Source organism: Eulemur rufifrons, chromosome 11, assembly GCF_041146395.1.
Source record: "Eulemur rufifrons isolate Redbay chromosome 11, OSU_ERuf_1, whole genome shotgun sequence".
NCBI classification, from domain to species: domain Eukaryota; kingdom Metazoa; phylum Chordata; class Mammalia; order Primates; family Lemuridae; genus Eulemur; species Eulemur rufifrons.
This window is the reverse complement of record NC_090993.1, coordinates 1,570,031-1,591,323: the sequence shown is the minus strand read 5'-3', so window position 1 is coordinate 1,591,323 and position 21,293 is coordinate 1,570,031. Positions and strand designations below refer to the sequence as shown.

General features: G+C 41.1%; 1 protein-coding gene across 2 annotated transcripts in view; it reads left to right on the top strand.

Annotated features, from left to right (window-relative positions):
- The first annotated feature begins 2,417 nt into the window (after window positions 1–2,417).
- The window catches only part of WDR26 (WD repeat domain 26), a 39,214-nt gene continuing 20,338 nt past the window's right edge, over window positions 2,418–21,293 (top strand). The window contains exons 1-6 of one of the 2 annotated variants that reach the window (XM_069484509.1): window positions 2,418–3,580; window positions 5,463–5,562; window positions 5,663–5,719; window positions 11,532–11,668; window positions 14,926–15,023; window positions 16,090–16,246. In XM_069484509.1, coding sequence (XP_069340610.1) covers window positions 3,159–3,580; window positions 5,463–5,562; window positions 5,663–5,719; window positions 11,532–11,668; window positions 14,926–15,023; window positions 16,090–16,246 — 971 coding nt within the window. In that variant the 5' untranslated portion in view covers window positions 2,418–3,158. Of the gene's footprint in view, window positions 3,581–5,462; window positions 5,563–5,662; window positions 5,768–11,531; window positions 11,669–14,925; window positions 15,024–16,089; window positions 16,247–21,293 lie in introns of both variants that reach the window. The other variant, XM_069484508.1, reaches the window with a different exon arrangement.

Below are 21,293 nucleotides of genomic sequence, written 5' to 3'. Positions count from 1 at the left end.
AATTTTTCTATTTTTCATAGAGATGGGGTCTGGCTCTCTTGCTCAGACTGGTCTCAAACTTGCTGGCCTCAAGCAATCCTCCCGCCTCGACTTCCCAACAAGCTGGGATTATAGGCGTGAAGCACTGCGCCTAGCCAGAATCTAGATTTTCTCCTGCAGATAATACAATCAATATTATTGAAGGTTTCTGAGTGTGTAGAGTGGCATTTCAGAATCATTCATCTGCATGCGGACCTGAAGCCTGGCTCTGAAAAGACCCAGAGTTCAGATAGCAGGTTCTGAAGCTGCGTTTTAGTATAGGAGAAAAATGTGTGTACATTAGTTCATAAATTCAGAACTCTAATAAGTAGTCTTAGTTACCTACAAAGTAGAAAAGCAAGGGATATATGTTTTGAGTTTAGACAGCAATGGAATCCAATTTCTTTTTCCTTTTCCTTTTATCAATGCAGTGCGAGCCTTGTGTGTAGCTACCACTAAGTGATCGATTGTTTCCTTTATAACAGCTATAAGGCCGGGCGCGGTGGCTCATCCCTGTAATCCTAGCACTCTGGGAGGCCGAGGCGGGTGGATCGCTCAAGGTCAGGAGTTCGAGACCAGCCTGAGCAACAGTGAGACCCCCGTCTCTACTAAAAATAGAAAGAAATTATCTGGCCAACTAAAATATATATAGAAAAAATTAGCCGGGCATGGTGGCGCATGCCTGTAGTCCCAGCTACTCGGGAGGCTGAGGCAGGAGGATCGCTTAAGCCCAGGAGTTTGAGGTTGCTGTGAGCGAGGCTGACGCCACGGCACTCACTCTAGCCCGGGCAACAAAGCGAGACTCTGTCTCAAAAAAATAAATAAATAAAAAAAATAAAAGCTATAGACTTTACTCAGAAGCAAGTCCTCAATGCTGCTAAGGGCCTAATAAATTATCTTGCAGAAATTACATTGTGCCTAAACAATAACACCACTTTGAATAATAAGGTTGTCTAAAGTTTACACACAAACAGGGATCTCTGAAAGTGTTAACTATCTAGTAATTCAGGCTCTGCTGGATACAGGAACAGTGCCCTATGAACCTCAGCTAGAACTCAGGGCCGCCTCAGGTGAACATAAACATCCTATGTGAGTCACCTTGCAATTACAGCTGCCACCTGGAAACATATTTAAGGAGAGCTACAAAGCTAAATCTCTGTAAGATCCTGCGCTGGTCTTCTTTCTTTCAGTCTAAGGATCAATAAAGCCCAAGATTCTTTCCTAATTTGTCATCCGCATCATTTTTTTTATATTTCCAAATTTAGAAATGACTGTCTCCAAAGGCCTCAAAATTACTTTGAGTTATTAATGTTGTGTAAATTTCAGAGATACAAGATGTATTAGTTAGGTCTATGTCTTTCTCCCCCCCCCCCCCCCCAGAGAGACTACTTCAGGGAAAGATTTTTTTAAATTTCTGAGAAAATGTTCGTACTTACCAGGTATATGTGCTATGAACCACATACATGCACATCATTGCTTGGGGGTAATGTAGCACATTTGCCAGTGATTAAGATTCAGCCTAGTTTTTTGTCCCTGCCTTTCTACATCCACGTCCATTGGTAAGTCATGATGACACGGAAGCCTCACACGCCAAGCAAAAACTTCAAGCCCGGATCCGAATTGGAGCCTGAATTCTCCTTCGGATGCATGTTTTGGAGGCAACTGTTTGGTCTACGTTTCTGCTCCCTAAACTGGGCAGTGACTCAAGAGGCAGTTGGAAAGGAGGAGGCGCTGGGCAAGAAGCCCCAGCAGCCAAGTCCCTCCCCTTCTCCGCACACTCACGGCCTTTTTGTGGCTTCTTGTCCCCATCGGATACGCTCCTATAGACCAGTCCGCCTTTGCAGGGTGGAGCACGGAGTCTCACCTGCGCATGATCTCCAACCTCCCGGGATGGCCCCGGATACAACAACCGTGTGTGGCACCTGGCCGTGGAAATTCAAGTTTTTTCACCCTAACCCGAGGAGGCTGTGAACGCTAAGTTTCAGCCCTGGTCACCACTAAGCGGGCCGACAGGAGCCTACCACACCCCTGGGCCTGGAAGCGCTCGCCGGAAAAGCTCGCCACCTGCGCGCCCCCCACCTTCGGCCCGCGACGGGGCAGGTGCGGCCCCTCCGCACATCTTACATTTCTAGGTCACACTGGTGCACACGCGCACGCACGCAAACTCTGCCGTCCCGTGCACGCCCGGCCTCGGAGGGCGGCCCCGAACCCGCCGCCCGCGGAGCCGGCCCCGCCGGCGCGCAGAGGGAGAGGCCCGGGCCGGGCCGGGGCCGGGGCGGAGCCGGGGCCGGGGTCGCGTCGGACCCCGCCGGCCCGCCGGCCTCCCTCCCCTGCGGCCCGGGCCTGCCCCCGGCGCACGTGCTGGGTGACAGGCCCCCTATAGGTTCCATACCTGCCACCGGAAGTGAGTGAGGAGGGCAGTATAGGCATTTCCTGTGACGCGAGCGCCTGGACTCCATTAGGCAGCAGCTGGGGGAAGAATCAACACACCAGGGAGCAGAGCGGAGCGGACCCGAGGACAGAGGCGGCAGCTGCCTCCGCTGCCGCCCGCCGCCGCCGCCGCCACCGCCGGGGCTCAGCCCAGCGGCGGGCCCCGCGCCCCCGCAGCCGCCCCGCGGCGCCCCCCGGCGCGACCCCCAGGCCGCGCACCCCGAGCTGCCTCCGGGAGGGGGGGGGGAAAGGGCCCGGATCCTCCTTCTCCCCCTCCTCCTCCTCCCCTCCTCCCGCCCCCACCCTCCTGCCCCGACCCCCTCCCCGCCTCCCCGGTCCCCCCTCACCCCGACCCTCTCCCCGGCCCCCGCCTCCCCTCCCCCGCCTCGCCCCACCGGCTTCCCACCACGGCCTCTCTCAGCGAGGAAACTCTGGCCTCCGCTTCCTCCTCCTCCGACTCGGACACCGGCGGAGCCTCCCCGCCCCCGCGGAAGAAACCCCGAGCCTCGGCGGCGGAGGGAGCAGGAGAGCCCGGGGCTTCGGCAGGCAGAGCAGGCCTCTCCCCTCCGTCCTCGTCGTCCTCGTCCTCGTCCTCCTCCTCCTCCTCCTCCGTGGTGGTAGTGGTGGGACTCCCCCCGGCTGCTGCCCCTTCCGCCGCCGGTGCCGTCCCCCACCGAAGTAGCGGCCACAGCCTGGTCGGCGGCAGCATCATGCAGGCCAACGGGGCAGGAGGAGGAGGAGGAGGTGGCGGCGGCGGCGGTGGAGGAGGAGGGGGCGGCGGGGGCCAGGGACAGACCCAGGAACTCGCCTGCCTGTCGGCCCAGAACGGGGAGTCGTCCCCCTCGTCGTCGTCGTCGGCGGGGGACCTGGCCCACGCCAATGGGCTCCTGCCTTCCGCCCCCTCCGCCGCCAGCAACAATAGCAACAGCCTGAATGTCAATAACGGGGTTCCCGGCGGGGCGGCCGCCGCAGCCTCAGCCTCCGTCGCAGCTGCCTCCGCCACCACCGCCGCCTCCTCCTCCTTGGCCACCCCAGAGCTGGGCAGCAGCCTCAAGAAGAAGAAGCGGCTCTCCCAGTCGGACGAGGATGTCATTAGGCTAATAGGACAGCACTTGAATGGCTTAGGGCTCAAGTAAGTATCCCTTCCCGGCAGCTGGTGATGGACGGACCGAGGGACGAGGCGGCGGGGGCCGGGGGCGGGGGCTGCAAAGAGCTCGGGCGGGGAGAGAATTGCTGCTGGGCACGCAGGGCCCGGTCCCTCGGAGGCCGACCGGGGAGGAGCAGCGGACCCGAAGGGAAATACGGGGAAATCAATCACGCTGACGAATTGTGAGACAAGACAGGCGGTGGAGGGGTCTGGGGAGGGACAGGAGAAGCCAAAAGAATGACTCCTCCCCACGCACCTTCGGAGCTTAATTGTCTGTCAATAAAGACAGATGCAGGAGTGTGTCTCTGTATGTGTTGGGGGAGGGGTGGATTAGAGCGGCTGGAAATAATGAACCTTGGAGGATTTGTTTTTCGAGTATATCTTAGAGGCATCTTTGTGGGACACCTCCCCACCCCCAGCCATGACAGACAACAGCCCAGGCAAACTACCAATCAGGAAAGACAATCCCCTACAAGTGTTTATGGGAACTGAGGGGCTGGGATAATTTGGAAAGAGGTGGCTGAATAAATCTCATGGGAATAATGAAGATACAGTGTTGATGTCATTTGAAGGCCCTTGTGTGTGTGTGCAGGAGGCCTAGCGTTAACTAGTTTGAAATCCCAGTTTAATGCCGAGAAGGTGATCGCCTCTGAAAAAGGCACATCTGATCTGGCGAATCACTTGTTTTCAGATACAATTTAGGTGGCCTTGTGTCCCCAACGTAGGGTGAAGGTAGACAGCGACCTTGGCCAAAAACCACAAAGAAAAACCAAGAGGGTGGAAGGTAGGATTGGTGGGTGTGCTCTGGAGCCGGATGAAGGAGGTGCAGGAGACAGAACCAGAATGAGATGAAGGGGGAAAAAAACGTGCAACGGTCAATTTCCTAGCTTCAAAGTGTAGACTAAAATAAGCCTTTAGGCTAGCCAATGTGTAGTTTGGGATTTATGGATTTGTTGAGAAGGTTGGCACTTCTAAAAAGTGGCATAAGTATTTTGATTTTCGGGCAGATCATCGCGCTGTTTAGCTGAAAGTTAAGTAGAGCTGAATGAAAAGGCATTGAAACATAAACACAAATATGTAAGACTGATAAATGAAGGTCCTTAGATATCAAAATACATGAGGGAAGAAAATACATTGATGAGTCTTTTTAGCTCTCAAAGAGAAATATGCTGTAGGAAGATTTCTCTTTATTCCCTAAGGAAAAGGATTAGTACGAAAACAGATTTTGTAAATGCTAACAGAACATATTACTGAGACAAGAAGCAAGCTGACAGCAGCAGGAGGAAATAACTCGTGACTGTTTGGAACCTACACCATAGTAAATTTGCTATTTTTAGTATAGAGAGAAAGGGAATGATTTTTTTATGCTGGATTTATTTTAATTTTAAAGATTGACCTACTAGAATTTTTCTATGCTGATACAGTATCTGGATGTAAGCTCTAACCTAACACGGATCATCTCTTTTCACCTTGTATGGAACTAATATGGATGATTTTTATCTTTCAAAATGTAACAGTAGTAGTATGTAGATCCTGGTTTTTCATTTATTTTGCTAGTTGGTTACAACACATTTTTAGAAATTTTATACTTCGTTAAACTTCTGAGGCATTAAATGGCAAAAGTAGGAAGAACCGATTTTGATTCTGGTTTCAAGAAAGGTTTTTAACTTGACTAGGAATAAGTGTAGGTGGTAGCTTTAAATCAAGTTAGTTTAGCCAAGCACATCAAAGCTTTTTTTTTTTTTTTTTCCCTTCATCATGAGGTTAGCTTAAAACCTTTACAACCGTGTTCATGGACATGAGTTTATTTGGAAGAGTAAAACCCTAAAGTTGGTCAGGTCTGTTTTACACTGTATCTCTCCTGCAGCCAGACTGTTGATCTCCTCATGCAAGAGTCAGGATGTCGTTTAGAACATCCTTCTGCTACCAAATTCCGAAATCATGTCATGGAAGGAGACTGGGATAAGGTAAAGTAGGGCATATAGAGCTGTGTGACTGCTGCTAAAATTACATATTTGATGTGCATTTTGTGACATTTCTGTTTTTCTTTTATACCAATTTTTACAGGCAGAAAATGACCTGAATGAACTAAAGCCTTTAGTGCATTCTCCTCATGCTATTGTGGTAAGAGGCGCACTTGAAATCTCTCAAACGTTGTTGGGAATAATTGTGGTAAATACACTTTTGTTCTTAGTTTCCCATTTATGCTTATTGTAGTAGGTTATTGATAACTCTAGGCTTCTGCCTCTTATGCAAGATAAGGCCTAAAAGTAGTTAAAATTTCATATAATTAAGTTTGTAAACTAAGATGAGTGTTTATGATGTTTTAAAGTATGAGTTTTGTATTTTTAAAATCATACTTAAAGTGTTGTTTGAACCTATTTTACGAAGTAAGCTCTACAAAAATTATATGGCAATATCTTCATGCTTTTAATGCTCTCGATAGGAGTTTTATATTTACAGAGTTTAGGATAAATTATAGTTTTATGTTACTTATAATACTGAATGTGCTATTTGAAGAGAAATGTGTTTGGGTGTGTGTATATATCCATACTGCCTTGAGAAGCTGATATGTTACTTATTTTTTTTTTTTTTTTTTTCAATCTTTGGGAATTGTGATTAAGTCAAACCAGCTCCCTTGGTGTGCTCCCCATTTTCCACTCTTGCATTCCAGTTGTGTGCATTGACAGTGTCAGAGTTGGTGTAATTGTGTGTCACCCTGCTGGAGGGTTTGCGTGCACATTTGACCCACCGGGCCCTGCTTACTGGCCTTATTTCCCTGACAAGATCAGTTTAGTAGTTTAACCTGTTGGCCTCTTCCATAAATCTTAATGAATCTTTTATACTGCTGAGCTTAAATTCTTCAACTGTTGGTGAGGAAAAGGAGGGAATAAGTTTTTTCTAAGTGCTGGTGATTAGAAACCGGGAAGAATCGGCTGCTAGCTGCTGGCTTTTTAACTTCTAGCTGATTCATTTGTTGTCAAAAGCAGTTTCCTGTCTGGTGGGGGAGGGAAAGAAGGTGAATAGGAAGTGAAGTAGGGAAACCAGCTATTTGTTAAATATTAGTAAATGACTTACATTTTGGGCTTTTTAAATTGAGTCAAACATTAATCTTTCCTGTCTGTCTATAAACTTAGCCTTGTATTTTTTTCTTTTTCTTTCTTTTGAAATCTTATTACAAAAGAGTTTTAAAACTCTTACTACAATTCTATACAATAGTATTAATCCTAGACAGAATGAGTTTCAGGTGAATTGAAGGTGCAATCAAGTATGGACAAATACAGACTCATTTAAATTGATCTAGGGTATTATTTTTAGTCTTTCAGTAAATATTTAAAATATTAAAAGTTTAAAACTACTATTGGGTCAGATGATTGATAATAAATTAACTTATGTAATAATCAATTCCACAGTAAAATTTAAAAATAAAAAGAAGCTAAAATAGTTAAACACTTGTATTCAAATGAGTTACAAATTTTTCAGTAACTAAAGTTTCCCCAGTCAGTGTTTGAGGGTTAAAAGAAAGACAAAAACTAAGTATATTTTATTGGGCAGTCTCTCATAAATTTTTAGCTCTGAATGACCTACAATAAGGACAATTAAATGGCCAAAATAGGAATTTGAGTTCCTTTCCCATTGGGCAAGTAGGCATGGTTTGTGAGGTGACAGTAAAGAACTTGCCTGTGGACTATTTTAAAATGTATGTGATTTCTTGGAGGTCGTTTTCCTTTTTTAAGCTTCACCCAAATTATATATGTAATTTAGTGACAATTTTATAGGCTTACTTCCTGTTTTTTTCTTGTTTATCTTCCTGTTTTTTTATTGTTTATAGTAATTTCAGACTTCTATATTGGATTTAGATCATACCTATCTCATTAGAAACCTTCATTAGAAGTAACATGTAAACTGAAGAAAGGGAGTTGTAGATAATAAGGAGGAATCCTTTTTTTTTTACAGCCTGTTCAGTCTGTAGAACATTCTAGGATCTAATAAACGATGAAGATTAAATCTCTGGCTGAGCCTCACATCTTCAAACTGTTTAGGTATTTATGCAAAGAAAGGGGTTCCAACTTTTATCTCACTTTAAGCATTGATGAATCAATCGCTTTTAAAGAGTCAGTTCAGCATTTTTTGAAGTTGCTCTTCACTTTTCTAATTGTGTTTAAATTTACTTCTCTTCCCACCCCATCTCCAGAAGAAGAGAATGTAATACAAGCTTAAATTTGTAATAATATCGTAGACAACTATTAAGGTTTTTTTAAACATAATTGTATTAGTTATATACCCAGACACATTTGATGACTTAGTCTAGACTAAAATTGTACTTTATTTTTTAAACGTGAATGTTTTTATTGATCCAATCCATTTCCCCTGCACCCCATCCCCCATTTTTAAATGGTTTCCAATCAGATCATACTAGGAATAGCAGAAGTTGCTGTCATGAATCAGCATTTTTAGTTTGGGTCAAATATGCTTAGCCATGTCTGGGCAATTTGGATGGGTGTTTGAGACCAATAACAGAAAACTTTTGTATGTCTAAAAATGTTTGGTTCTTTATTTTTAATATAATAGAGATATGCTTAACAAAACTGTTCCAAATATTGACTTGACATATAAAAATTAATACATTTTAAAATCAAATAAGGAGTTTTGAGAGTCATGGTTTAATGTAATTCATTTCCCCTTTCCTCTGAGTCATGATTTAATTGATAAAACTTCCTTACAGCCTTACTTCAGAGTTAGTCAGAACCACCACTGAGTTAGCTAGGAGGCTGCCCTTGACGGCCAGACTTTCTGTGTTTCATAACTTCTGAGTTTTTCTTTCATGTTGAGTTCAGTTTACTAACATGGGAGGAGAGGATAGAGCAGCTCAGTTTGGGTGGGGGCTGGTAGGGAGGCAACAGCAGAGTTGCCTGTGTGAAACTGTCATTCGAGTATCCAACTCACTTATCAATTTCAAGTTATTAGATACTAAAATAGAGAAGGAAATATTGCAGGGCCCAGAGATGTTGAAAAATCATCAGAGACCAGAACTAATCTCTTGAAGGTCTAACTGAGAGTTGGAGGAAGATACAAAAGAGAGTTTATTTCCTCAACCTTTTTTTCTTTTTTTTTTTAATCATTTTTTTTTTTTTTACATTTACTGGTTTATTATACAGGATATTACAAAGCAGACAGATGAAGAGGTGTGTAGGGTGAGGTGTGGGGGCGGGGCCATGGAGCTTCCATGCTCTCCCTGGTGTTTTTTTCTTTTTTCTTTTTAAGAAGCTCAAGATCTTTTAAAAATATATATACACGAGTAGAGAGAGCCCTGTCCCCATCTCAGCAAGCTGTAAGCAAGCCTGATTTTTTTACAACTTTTTCAGTAAATGACATTATTTGTTAATTAAAAGGACTTTATTTCCTTGAGATTATGTTTACATTTTAGTGTTTTAAATTTTGGGAGGTAAAATACAGTTTTACTCCCCATCCTTATCCTATGTGTCAAATACTTAAGGTTGAACTGATTTTTAGGAGAATAAACATTTCTTTCTCAACCAACTCTCTAGCTGTGCTTGGCTGGCAGCATGTTTGTTGCCATGCACAATACCAGGATTTGATATCTGTTTGAGGATATTCTTGGTCTTAATCTGGATAAAATGACTCAGAGAGAAATGCTCTTACGCTACTTTTATAGCATTCCCTGTATATACAGAAATATGTGTTTATATTGGCATCTCTCAAAGTTTTGGTCTGCCTTCCTCTTCGCTCCTGCCCTGCCTCTGCCCCACAGAAAGAGAGTAACGTGCTCTGTCAAGATCTTGGTGGGAAAATAAGGGAGAAACAGCACTTAGGGCACTGTCCTACACACATTGGAATGGAGGAGAGGGTGGGCGTGGGACCTAATGATTGATACAAATAAATAAACAATAAGTAAATAAAAGATTTTCCCTGAATTAGAACAAGCATTCCCCAAATTCCCAATTGCTAAGAAAATTTAGTGAAGAAAATTAAATGCTCTGGGCAGTTCCATGTGGCATTTAAATGAAAAAATTCTGCAACTAGATATATCTCAAGTTTGAATCAAAAATATCATAGATGAAATGAGACTTTTGTATATTGACCAATGGAACTATATGAGGTCTTCATTTCATAAAAAGTTGAGGTTTTTTTTTTTTTTTCCCAGAAGATAAAATGGTGAGAATATCCAGAGTAACTTGAAATATAAAATCCATTGATTTTTAGATTTTTTGTTTAGTTTTTGGTTTTTGTCACTTGATGAACTTCAAAGTATTTTTTATTTGACTATAAAGGTTAACTTCAGGCTACATATACGGCAATATACTTTTCAGGGCATCTTGGTAATTAAATCTATTTCTGAAACATTAAGTCAGTCTAACTTTATGTGTAAAAATTGGTAAGTGTAATTTTCCTAGATTTACAGGAACTTGTCTCAGCTTGAAATTTTTTCTGTTCTTTAGCTATAGATTTAAGGTTAATTATTAAACATAAGCAATGTATCTTATTAAGGATGTATTTAAATATATGCCTAATTTATATGAGAGAGTTAATTTTTGTTTACTTTCCCTAAAAACAATTTTTATAAGCTTGTAGTTTATGCTTCTCTTCTAAATACTCCTTGATGGAAAATCTTGTAGAGCAGTTGATTTTGCTCTTAATTCTGCAAATGTAATTTCTCCACACCATTTTGTGACAGCTGTATATTTTTGATGGTTTAAAAGTAAACATCTTGCTGAAGAAGAAAAAGCTATAATTTAGGTTTTTATTCTAAGTGGACTTGAGATCTTTACCACTATATTCCTTGGAGTCTCTGAATATGGCTAACACTTCCTACCTGCTAACTTTTCTCCATGTATCAGTTGGCTTGCTCAAGCTCCACAAGCAGCAAATATGATGAAAAAATCCCTCCAAGCAAAGGTCCTTAATTAGGTTTAAGGTTTAAAAGAAATTCTGAACATGCTATTCATAAACATCTCTTTTCTGTAGTAAAAAACTGCCAATATTGTGATGATCACTTTCAAGTTAAAAGTAAAATAGTAAAGTAACATTAAAAAGTATTAAATAGTCAAACACATTTCAGAAAAAAAACTAAATGTGAAAATGCTTCACAATAAGCTAGAAAGTGGTTTATCCTTTGTGGGGAAAAGAGCAGATAATAATTGTGCTTTAGAGTTAAATGCATCAGTGATCAGATTATTACAAACACACAAATACAAACATTGAATCTTTTTGAAGACTTTTAAGTGCAGCCTTCTGATGTCGGCAGCCCTTTATATCGTCCTAGAAGAGTGTCCATCACACTTAGCTTGTCCACTTTAGTCATGGGAAACTCAATGCTTTGCACACCAACCTGTAGTCCGTTTGTTGGACAGCTCTTTTTACTCTTGATAAGCTAAAATCTGACACTTTTCTGCTTCTGCTGAGTAGCTCTAGTTCTGCTTTCTGTTCTACTTGGTCCATCTTTCATCTTGTGACTTTTAAACAACTCCTCTATTAACTGGTTTTTCTCCAATCTTTTCCAAACTTGTTGCATAAAACCCCGCGATGTCCTAGTATAAAAGTCAGTATTTTTAAAAAGCAAACTTAGAATATTTGGAATAGTTGTAAATTTTCATACAAGAAATGTATTTCCAGGGGAATGTTTTGAGAACAGAATTTAATATTTTCCCATATTGATGCCTTAGTCACTAATGATCTTGTCTGATTTGAGTTTATTCATTCAAAGCAGAGTTTTAGTAAGATGTGGAATTGATCAAAGTCCCATTTAATCTACCGTAGCTCTATTAAACCAAAATATTTTGCATCATCTTGACGCTTTATGAAGTTATTTTCAAAGGGCGTAGTAGAATGCTTTCTACTGTTCTGTTTAGGCACAAACATTTTCTGAAACTTCCATCAACCTTTTTCCCCTGACTGCTGCTTTCTGTCATGTCAGAGGATGAAGTTTTTGCTGCTGCAGCAGAAGTACCTAGAATACCTGGAGGATGGCAAGGTCCTGGAGGCACTTCAAGTTCTACGCTGTGAATTGACGCCGCTGAAATACAATACAGAGCGCATTCATGTTCTTAGTGGGTAAGGAGGCTGAGTTCTTAGACTCAGGTCGATGAAGGGGCTGTTACGTTTACAAGGGTTACCACGGGCCAAAGTTACATTTCCTTAACATTTTTCCAAGATACAAATACCTAATTATTGCTAAATTCTGAGACTGATATTTGTCTGGGTAAATTCACTTATCTGTGTACAGACTATTTTTGTCATCCTTGGAAGCTATCCCTATTAAGATAGAGATTTAAGTGGGTGAAAGGAAGAAGGAATATACATTAGCTGTGAAATGCTATTTCAAAATCTTTCATAAACACCCTATGACATAGATCACAGTAGGCAATGAAGATTCCAGTATTGGTGCATACAAACATTTTTTTAAGTGAATACTTGTCATGTTGTCAGGTCCTTGTTAAGCATTTCATTTACAGAGTCTCATTTTGTCCTCACATCAGTACTTCAAATGTTAGAATACCCATAGTCTTGGTCTTGGGCCTCCCTGTATTCTCTAAGTGCACACTCTTTCTAAGTAATCTCATGCTGTACCATGCCTTCACGTACTATCTGTTTGCTAATGGCTCAAATCTGCCCTCTCGTCTGAACTCCCAGGGTGTGTATCTACTAATATACTTGGCAGTCTCCACCTGGATGTGTAATAGATGTCTCAAAGTTGTGTATTCAAGATAAAATTCTTGAATCTGGTTGTACGTCTACCTGTTCCACCCCTATAGACTTGTAAATGGCAAGACCTTCTACCCAGCCGCTCAGAGGAAAAACCTGAGCTTCATCCTTGCTTTTTCTTTATCTTTTAACTTTGACATATATGGCCTAACATCCCAAATTCGTAAATTTCTCTCCATCTCCACAATTTCTATCCTAGTGAAGTCATAGACATCTCTCCTAGAATATTATAGTAGCTTCCCACCTAGTTGCATTGCCTTCACTCTTAACCCCCTAACATTGCTCTTTTCACACAGCAGCCACAGAAAGACATAAGTAAAACCATAAAAAAGTCCTTTTACTCCCTTGCTTAAAACCTTCCACTGGCTTTCCCGTACACTAAAAACCCAAAATTGCTACTCAAGTCCACAAGATCCCTGGTCCTTTCCTGTTGTCTTTTCCTTAGTGACACTAATGTCTATCTGTTCCTTAACTTTCCAAGCCTTAAGGCATTTCCACTGCCTGTCCCCTCTAACGTAAATGCACTCCCCCCAATCTTTGCATAGCTGTCAACTAGTTGCTAAGTTCCCGGCTCAAATATCCTCTCCGAAGATTACCTACTGGATATTCTCTGTCACATCACTCTGTTTTAAGTTTTTTTCTTTATAGCATTTTCCACTATATGATACAGCCCTGGCATCTAGAATAGTATCTGACACGTAATGAGTCTGTAAATACAAAACAATGGACAAAAGAATGGGCCCAAAGAGGTGCAGAGTTCATTTTCCAGAAAGGGAAGCTAAGCCTCAAAGAAGTTAAGTAGCCAGCCCAAGATAAAAGCTAATAAATCAGAGAGCTCAGACTCCAAGCCTGGTTTGACTGATGCCGGAGTCTCTGGTCTTGGCCCACCACTTCTTGATCCCAGCTTCACATCTTGCCATATCTGGGCCGTTTCCTTAGGTGAAAACCTCAGGGGATAAACTTAATGCTGAAATTCACTTCAGAAGAAAAATTACATGATTAAATTGTATGTTCTACAGGGGAAAAAATCATGTGCATGATATTTAGATGATAAAGAAGGCAAACTTATGAAAAGGTAATGAGAGCAAGATAATTTGTCAGCCACCTTATCAAGATACCTAGCAGAACTTACTATTTCAGGATGTGGTGGCGCACGCCTGTAGTCCCAGCTACTCGGCTGAGGCAGGAGGATGGCTTGAGACTGTAGCGAGCTGTGATCACATCGCTGTACTCCAGCCTTGGGCAACAGAGCGAGACCCTGCCTCTATTAAAAAAAAAAAAAAAAAAAAGAATGTGCATTTTCACAAGGGCACAGAAGCAATCAATAAGTCACTTTGCAAAATTTAACAGGTGAACAATTTTTTCATGTAGTTATTGATAATAAATTTTATTCCCAGAAAGATGCTAGAAACAAAATTTTCACAATATCCAACTTCCTATAGGGTGTTTTGAGTATAATTATTTGCCCTTTTTTTAAAGGTTTTTTTCATCAGTAAGGCACTATTTATGTATTAAATAGCAAAAGAACAAGTAGTTCTGTTGGATAAGAGGCTATTAAATCATTTAGAGTCCAAATGAAATATGCTTTATGCAGTTAAGAAGGGGGTGATACTTACGTTAACTGAGAGGTGTCTGATACTTACCATTTATTGAGCTTTGCCTGTAGAGCCAGTAGTAGACCAAGTATTTCATCTTAAAAAAATCCTCATTACCCTATTTAACATATTGATACATTTTTTAATAAGTGAGAAGAACAGATTTGTCTGGCAGAGTACCAGACAAAAGAGTAGGAGAGTTACTGGCCATGTTTGAATACTGCCTTTGCTGTTTTACTTTCAAAGCCCATTCTGAGAAGAGCCAAAATCAGGTCAGGGCCGGACCCCCAGCAGGGGGCCCACATGTATTCTGCACAATCTAAGACCTTTAGCGTTTATTCTGCCTTCTGCACAAATAATGAGTAATAAAGCAGTTCCCCAGTTTTGTGTTCAGGGATCTCAGTCCCTTTCACTGGATGACACTAGGATGATAATGCAGTTATACTGCTTCCTGAGTGATGTTTGCGGTAAACTCTTAAAAGTATGTTGTCTTTGTTTAATGTAGTTTAAATATTTTTAAAGGTTTTGTTTCACTGTTGAGAAGTAAAGTTAGCATAGTTAAGAACAAGTTGTATAGCCGGAGTGCCTGAGTTCATGTTCTGACTTTGCCTCTTAACCCTTGGCCAATTACTTAATTCCTTAAGCTTTCTGTGCCTTGGTTTCTTCATTTGTAAAAGTAGAATAATAGTACTTGCTTCTTACAGGGTTGTCATAAATATTAAGTGACTTAATATATGTTGAGTGCTCAGAACAGAGCCTGGCAAGAATGATAATATAAAAATATATTAATACATTGCACAACAATAATACATCTTTAGCTACTATTGTTACTTGACATTTTAGTAATTGTATGTAGGTACCTGGTTGTATCCATGAAGTGGGTCCACTGTAGAAATTTCTTTGTGATATGTATTAGTAAGAACTGGATAGCCAAACAGTCAATGTTTTTCAGTTATGTTTATTTCAGATACATGGGTTTGATATTTGTTGTCTTTGCTGATGTATTTGTAGGTATCTGATGTGTAGCCATGCAGAAGACCTACGTGCAAAAGCAGAATGGGAAGGCAAAGGGACGGCTTCCCGGTCCAAATTGTTGGACAAACTTCAGAGTAAGAGTCTTCATTTTCAAAGTTTCTGTGTTTTCTGTTAGATTAGAAATCGGTATTATGCATCAGTTAGGATGACTTGTATCGAGACGTACTTTCATTAAGTGATTACAGGAGAAGAGGGCGCATCCATTCAGAAGCCCTTTAAACCAAAGACCTTCAAACTCCGTCACGGAGTGTAAGGATCTAACCTCAGGAGTCAGTGAAGGGTGCTGGTCCCAGAGCAGTTCTTGCACTTGTATTACACAGTGATGCTCCTCTTGAGATTTTGCCTGGGGGAAAAGTGCTGTGGTTAGAGAAAAAATATGTAAACCAGAGCTTTAAGCCACGAGTGCTGGAAACATTTTCTTGATTTCAATAGTAAGGCCCAGATCTCTTTAGGTAAATTGTTTTACTCTCCCCCAAGTATATTATATCTTCCAAATTATAGTTAATTTTTGCCATATCTTTATGTAAACGACCTTCTTCTCCTCTGTGGTTAAATCATATTCTGTAGTTTTCATGATGAGATGAGAGTGGAGATGCTAAGCACTAGAAAGCCAAGCTGTTGGGAAGTATGAGGCATTCAAGGATTGCAGTGGTTGGCATCGATACCAAAGTACCAGTTATTCCCTGAATCTCCATGGCATCCTTGGCATTAGGAGCAATTTGATAGGATCTGGGAGTTGACCTATTCCAGCCTTTTGCCAAAATTTTGTTCCTTGATAAGGGGAAATTTTTCTCATAGCTAGTCTCCTTCTGGTACTTAATCATTGTTAGATTTGCTTTTCATTATTGTCTTTTTTTCTTCTCTTTGTTGTTGCTGGTTTGCACTCCCCCCAGAAAATACTCCTACAATATAAAGTCCTACCCAAGTGTGTATCCCATTCTAGTGGCAACATGGCTCTAGCTGCTGACAGATACTCACAAAGCTCACATGTTAAATGACATTACTCAGAACTTCCCTATTTAAGGGACACGGTATTACTGAGGTAGGGACAGGTAGAGCAGAAGATGACTAAAAGTCTTAAATAAAAGTTTATGGTTTATTATTTTTTGTTTCTCTTTTTCGAACTATCTTCCATTAAAGCCTATTTACCACCATCAGTGATGCTTCCCCCACGGCGTTTGCAGACCCTGCTGCGGCAGGCGGTGGAGCTGCAGCGGGATCGGTGCCTGTACCACAACACCAAGCTCGACAGTAGCCTGGATTCTGTGTCTCTGCTCATAGATCATGTTTGTAGTAGGTAAGTGGAAAATTCCGCGTATTCCAAAACAGGCTGACATTTCGTAAACTCGGTTAAGAACTTTATTAAAATGTGTTCTTTTTTAGAGTTCTATCCTGCAACTATGTAACAGTTCGTCTCTGATTTAGCATTTGTTCACAAATAAAACTAGAACTACTAAAATTGAAAATCAAGAGAAATTTATGTTTATTTGTATAGTAAACCATACCTTGAGAATTGAAGCTGGGAAGCTAGTTTTTCCTTACCTATAGGTTTATTATTCGTTTTCTGTGTCTGACAATTTAATTATGGCTGAGGTTATTTTCCGCCCATGAAGACCATGGAAATATTTTGTCCTTAATGAAAGTTCTGCTTTTTAGTAGCAAGTGGACTCTAAAAATGGTTAGAATAAAGGTATTTTTCTGAACTGGGTTTTATTACTATACCTACCTATGTACGTAATTTAACTTCGGAGAATGCAAGTTTCTCTGTTAATATTGGCAGTATTTTGACTAAAAATGTCCCTAATATTTTAGCAACAATCTCCAAAATTAAACCAGAGCTTTAATTTTAAGATACCAAAAACAAGTTGTGAAATCTTTCAAACTCCAGGAAGGAAATGATTTGGGTCTAGTGAACCAAATACAAAGGGGAACAGCTGCAGTGCACGTGCTCGACTGTTTTTGCCAAAGATCATTGAAGAACCAACGAAAGTAGCTTAAACAAGGAGGACACAAGTATACAAGTGCGGGGGTTTGGATAGAAGAGGAACTTCTGAGTAACCATAAAAATTATGCATATATGCATATCTGTACTTCGATTTAAGATAATTTTTAGGTGATCATAAACGACATTTGTCTGTAGTTTTCTCCTCACTTTCCCCACTTACAATAAAACAATAATAATTGCTCTATTGGCCTTAAATTACTTAAAAGTGTTATTTTATTTTAAAGTAATGAATTACCCTTGGTGCATATATTAGATGTTCTACAAGAAAGTGATTGGAGGTCCTTTTTCCTTATCCCATTTTACTCTTTAACACTGTTCTTTGACTTGTTTCTGAGAATTTTTAACTCTTCCCATTTAAGTTGAAAGGGGGGAGGAGAAAATAATACAGTAAGAGGCTGTATGGTTTTGTGGTTCATAGCTCCATTAGGGGATTTGAGAACAATGTTAAAATTAAGGTACTTGTTAACCCAAATCTTTTCTTTTGGCTCATAAATGTATTGCTGTTAGAATACATTGAAAAGTGATGGCCAGACTTTATGGTTCAAGAGGTGTCAGTGGGTTAAGGGCTTGCCTTCCTATTTGGAAACTGAAGTCTGTGGGACCGTGACCTATATTTGTCCTAAGTGCTTTAATTTCTTTACCAGGACCTGTGAAACTAAATGGTGAGACTGGGTGCGGTGACTGACACCTGTAATCCTAGCTCTTTGGGAGGCCAAGGCAGGAGTTTCACTTGAGGATGGGAGTTTGAGACCAGCCTGGGCAACATAGTGAGATCCCAACACATGTGCGCCATGTGTGGTGGTGTACGCCTGTAATCCCAGATGTTCAGGAGGCTGAGGCGGGAGGATTACTTGAGGCCAGGATTTCAGAGTTGCAGTGATCTGTAATTGAGTCACTGCCCTCTAGCCTGGGCAGGACTCTTATTTCTTTTTTTTTTTTTTTTTTTTTTTTTTTGTTTTGTTTTGTTTTGTTTTGTTTTGTTTTTTTTTGAGACAGAGTCTCGCTCGGTTGCCCAGGCTAGAGTGAGTGCCGTGGCGTCAGCCTAGCTCACAGCAACCTCAAACTCCTGAGCTCAAGGGATCCTCCTGTCTCAGCCTCCCGAGTAGCTGGGACTACAGGCATGCACCACCATGCCCGGCTAATTTTTTCTATATATATTTTTAGCTGTCCGTATAATTTCTTTCTATTTTTAGTAGAGATGGGGTCTCGCTCTTGCTCAGGCTGGTCTCGAACTCCTGAGCTGAAACGATCCGCCCACCTCGGCCTCCCAGAGAGCTAGGATTACAGGCGTGAGCCACCGCGCCCGGCAGGACTCTTATTTCTAAAAATAATAATAATAAATTATGAAAAATATTTAGTCCAACTTTTTCCAACCCTCGGGTCAGGGACCAGGCTCCCACAATCCTGTGTGGGAAAACATTCCAAAGTTTTACATAGGAATGAAAGAGTTCTCGTTCTTCAGAAATAACCATTGATTAGAAGTTCTTCTGTGTAATCTTAAAACTTGGACTCTATGCTCCTCCTAGTTACCACCCTCTCTCCTCTTCCGCTTTACAGCTGACTTCTTGAAGTCGTTGCCTACTGTACATGCACAATGTCAGTCTCCGTACTTTTCCTTCGTAGCGCTAGGGCTTGTGCAGCAGCCAGAACTGTTGGTGAGGAACACATCTTTACAATTCAGTGGGGACTTGCCAGCCTGTATCTTGACCTTACTATAGCTTTTGACTACTCTGCTTTGAAACTCTTCCTTTGACCCTAAAACATTCCAGACTCTTGGTTTTATTCCTGGCTATTCCTTAGGCTCCTTCCTCTTTACCTGTCCCTTTATTACATGTATGTTCCAGAATTGTTTCCTCCCTCATCTTTCTCTCGTCCTTAGATTATACTTCCATGGTTCTGGTGACTCCTAGAGACAGGCCAGAGCTACAGAATGTGTCCCCTCAGCCTTAGATGCTAATGCACAATTTGAAGGTTGCCCAGGCACCTTCAACACAGCACATCCAAATAGAACTTCATTCCCTCTCACCTGCCCTGCAGAGTCTGCTTGTTTTCTTGAATTCCCTGTCTCAGTGAAGGTCTGCCATCTCCCCAGTTCTCCCAAGCCAAAACCAGGAGGAGTCCAGCCCTGACTGTTTACTCTCTAGAGGTAGATTTTAAAGACATTAAGGGAGTAATGTTAGGCGTTAAGTCAGTATAATATCTTGAGAGAGAGTTGTACTCTTCATTGGTAAACTGGGAAAACAGAACCTGAATTTGATTCAATTCCTAGTATTCATTTAAAAGTCTTCAAAAGAAAAGTTGATCATTTTTATTGTCTGCTTTACTTTGTTTTAGAAACTAGATTTTAGCATTGAAACTAGAAAACTGTTTTCAGAAATTAAATCTTAGCATTAAAATCTAAATACCAGTTTTTCTTTCTAGAGATGAGAGAATTGATTATGAATAAGGAAATGATGACTTTTTTTTTTTTTTGAGACAGAGCCTCACTCTGTTGCCCAGGCTAGAGTGAGTGCCGTGGCGTCAGCCTAGCTCACAGCAACCTCAAACTCCTGAGCTCAAGCGATCCTCCTGTCTCAGCCTCCCAAGTAGCTGGGACTACAGGCATGAGCCACCATGCCCGGCTAATTTTTTCTATATGTATTTTTAGCTGTCCATATAATTTCTTTCTATTTTTAGTAGAGATGGGGTCTCGCTCTTGCTCAGGCTGGTCTCGAACTCCTGAGCTCAAACGATCCGCCCACCTCGGCCTCCCAGAGTGCTAGGATTACAGGCGTGAGCCACCACGCCCGGCCGGAAATGATGACTTTTTAAAAAAATCCTAATCAACCAATTGATTATGAATAAGGAAATGGTGACTTTTTAAAAAAAATCCTAATCAACACTGAAAAGTTTTCATTAAATTGTATGTATGTAATTTTTATTTTTCACAGTTAGTCTACATATATTTTTGGTTAAATTTGACCAGTAAGGAATAATGATTTAAAAAAAAATGTTGTGTGTTTTTTTTTAAACCAGTAACCAATGGATTGCTGTTTCCACAGCTAAGTATTAATTTTTTTAGTAAAGGATTATTATAAAATATTTATAGAAACTTACAATTAAAAGATTTAATTTGGTTAAAATGCTGCATATATTTAGTTTTATTTTGGAAGGTACTTTTTTTAAATGCCATTTGAGGTTTTTTTTTTTGTTTTTTTTTTAATTTAAAAACTTAAATGTTTAGTTTTTTCTTTTGAAACAGGGTCTTGCTCTCTTGCCTGGGCTAGAGTGCAGTGGCATCATCCTAGCTCACTGTAACCTCCAACTCCTGGGCTTAAGCGATCCTCCTGCCTCAGCTTCCCAAGTAGCTGGGAATATAGGCATGTGACACCCTGCCCAGCTAATTTTTCTGATTTTTGTAGAGATGTGGGTCTTGCAGTGTTGCTCAAGCTGGTAATGAATTACTGGCCTCAAGCGATCTTTCCACCTCAGCTTCCCAAATTGCTAGGATTGTAGGTGTTAGCCACATTGCCCAGCCTTATGTTTTAAATTTATATCAAAGCAAAGACATAATATCACTTGAATACATCTAAAAATGGGCTTTAATAGATAGGGCTGTTACATTAATCTTTTTTCTTTTTCACAAGCCTATGCTTTTCCTTGGGTATTAATCTTTTTAAAAGATTAAGTACTGGGCCGGGTGTAGTGGCCCATGCCTGTAATCCTAGCACTTTTCGGGGGGCTGAGGTGGAAGGATTGCTTGAGGCCAGGAGTTTGAGACCAGCCTGGGTAACAACAGCGAGGCCCACGGCTCTACTAAAAAAAATAGAAACATTAGTCAGGCATGGTGACACACACCAGTCCCAGCTACTTGGGAGCCTGAGGCAGGAGGATCGCTTGAACCCAGGAGTTTGAGGTTGCAGTGAGCTATGATGATGTCACTGCACTCCAGCCCAGGCAACAGAGCAAGACCCCATGTCAAAAAAAAAAAAAAGTTTAAGTAATGATAAAAAATGACTATCTAAATACCACTTTAGTGATGATATTCACATACAATTGATTGTCACTAGACTAGATGATTTGTGCCCTATAGTTCTAGTTAGGAATCAATCGTTCTTAAAGATATTTTGCTACCCTAACTTTAGATACATCTTTTTGCTCATGATCAACTTCAGCCATTTGAATTACTGTGTATTTTATACCTAGATATAAAGTGTTTCTCATTGACCAAATGATAATCACTACCGACAAACACAGGAGGAAAAATCTGTTTCTGATACTGAAAGTACTTAATTGATTGGAATTTTATCCAGGAGAGCCTTGAAAAATATGAATTTGAACTGCCATTTGGAAAGGAAAC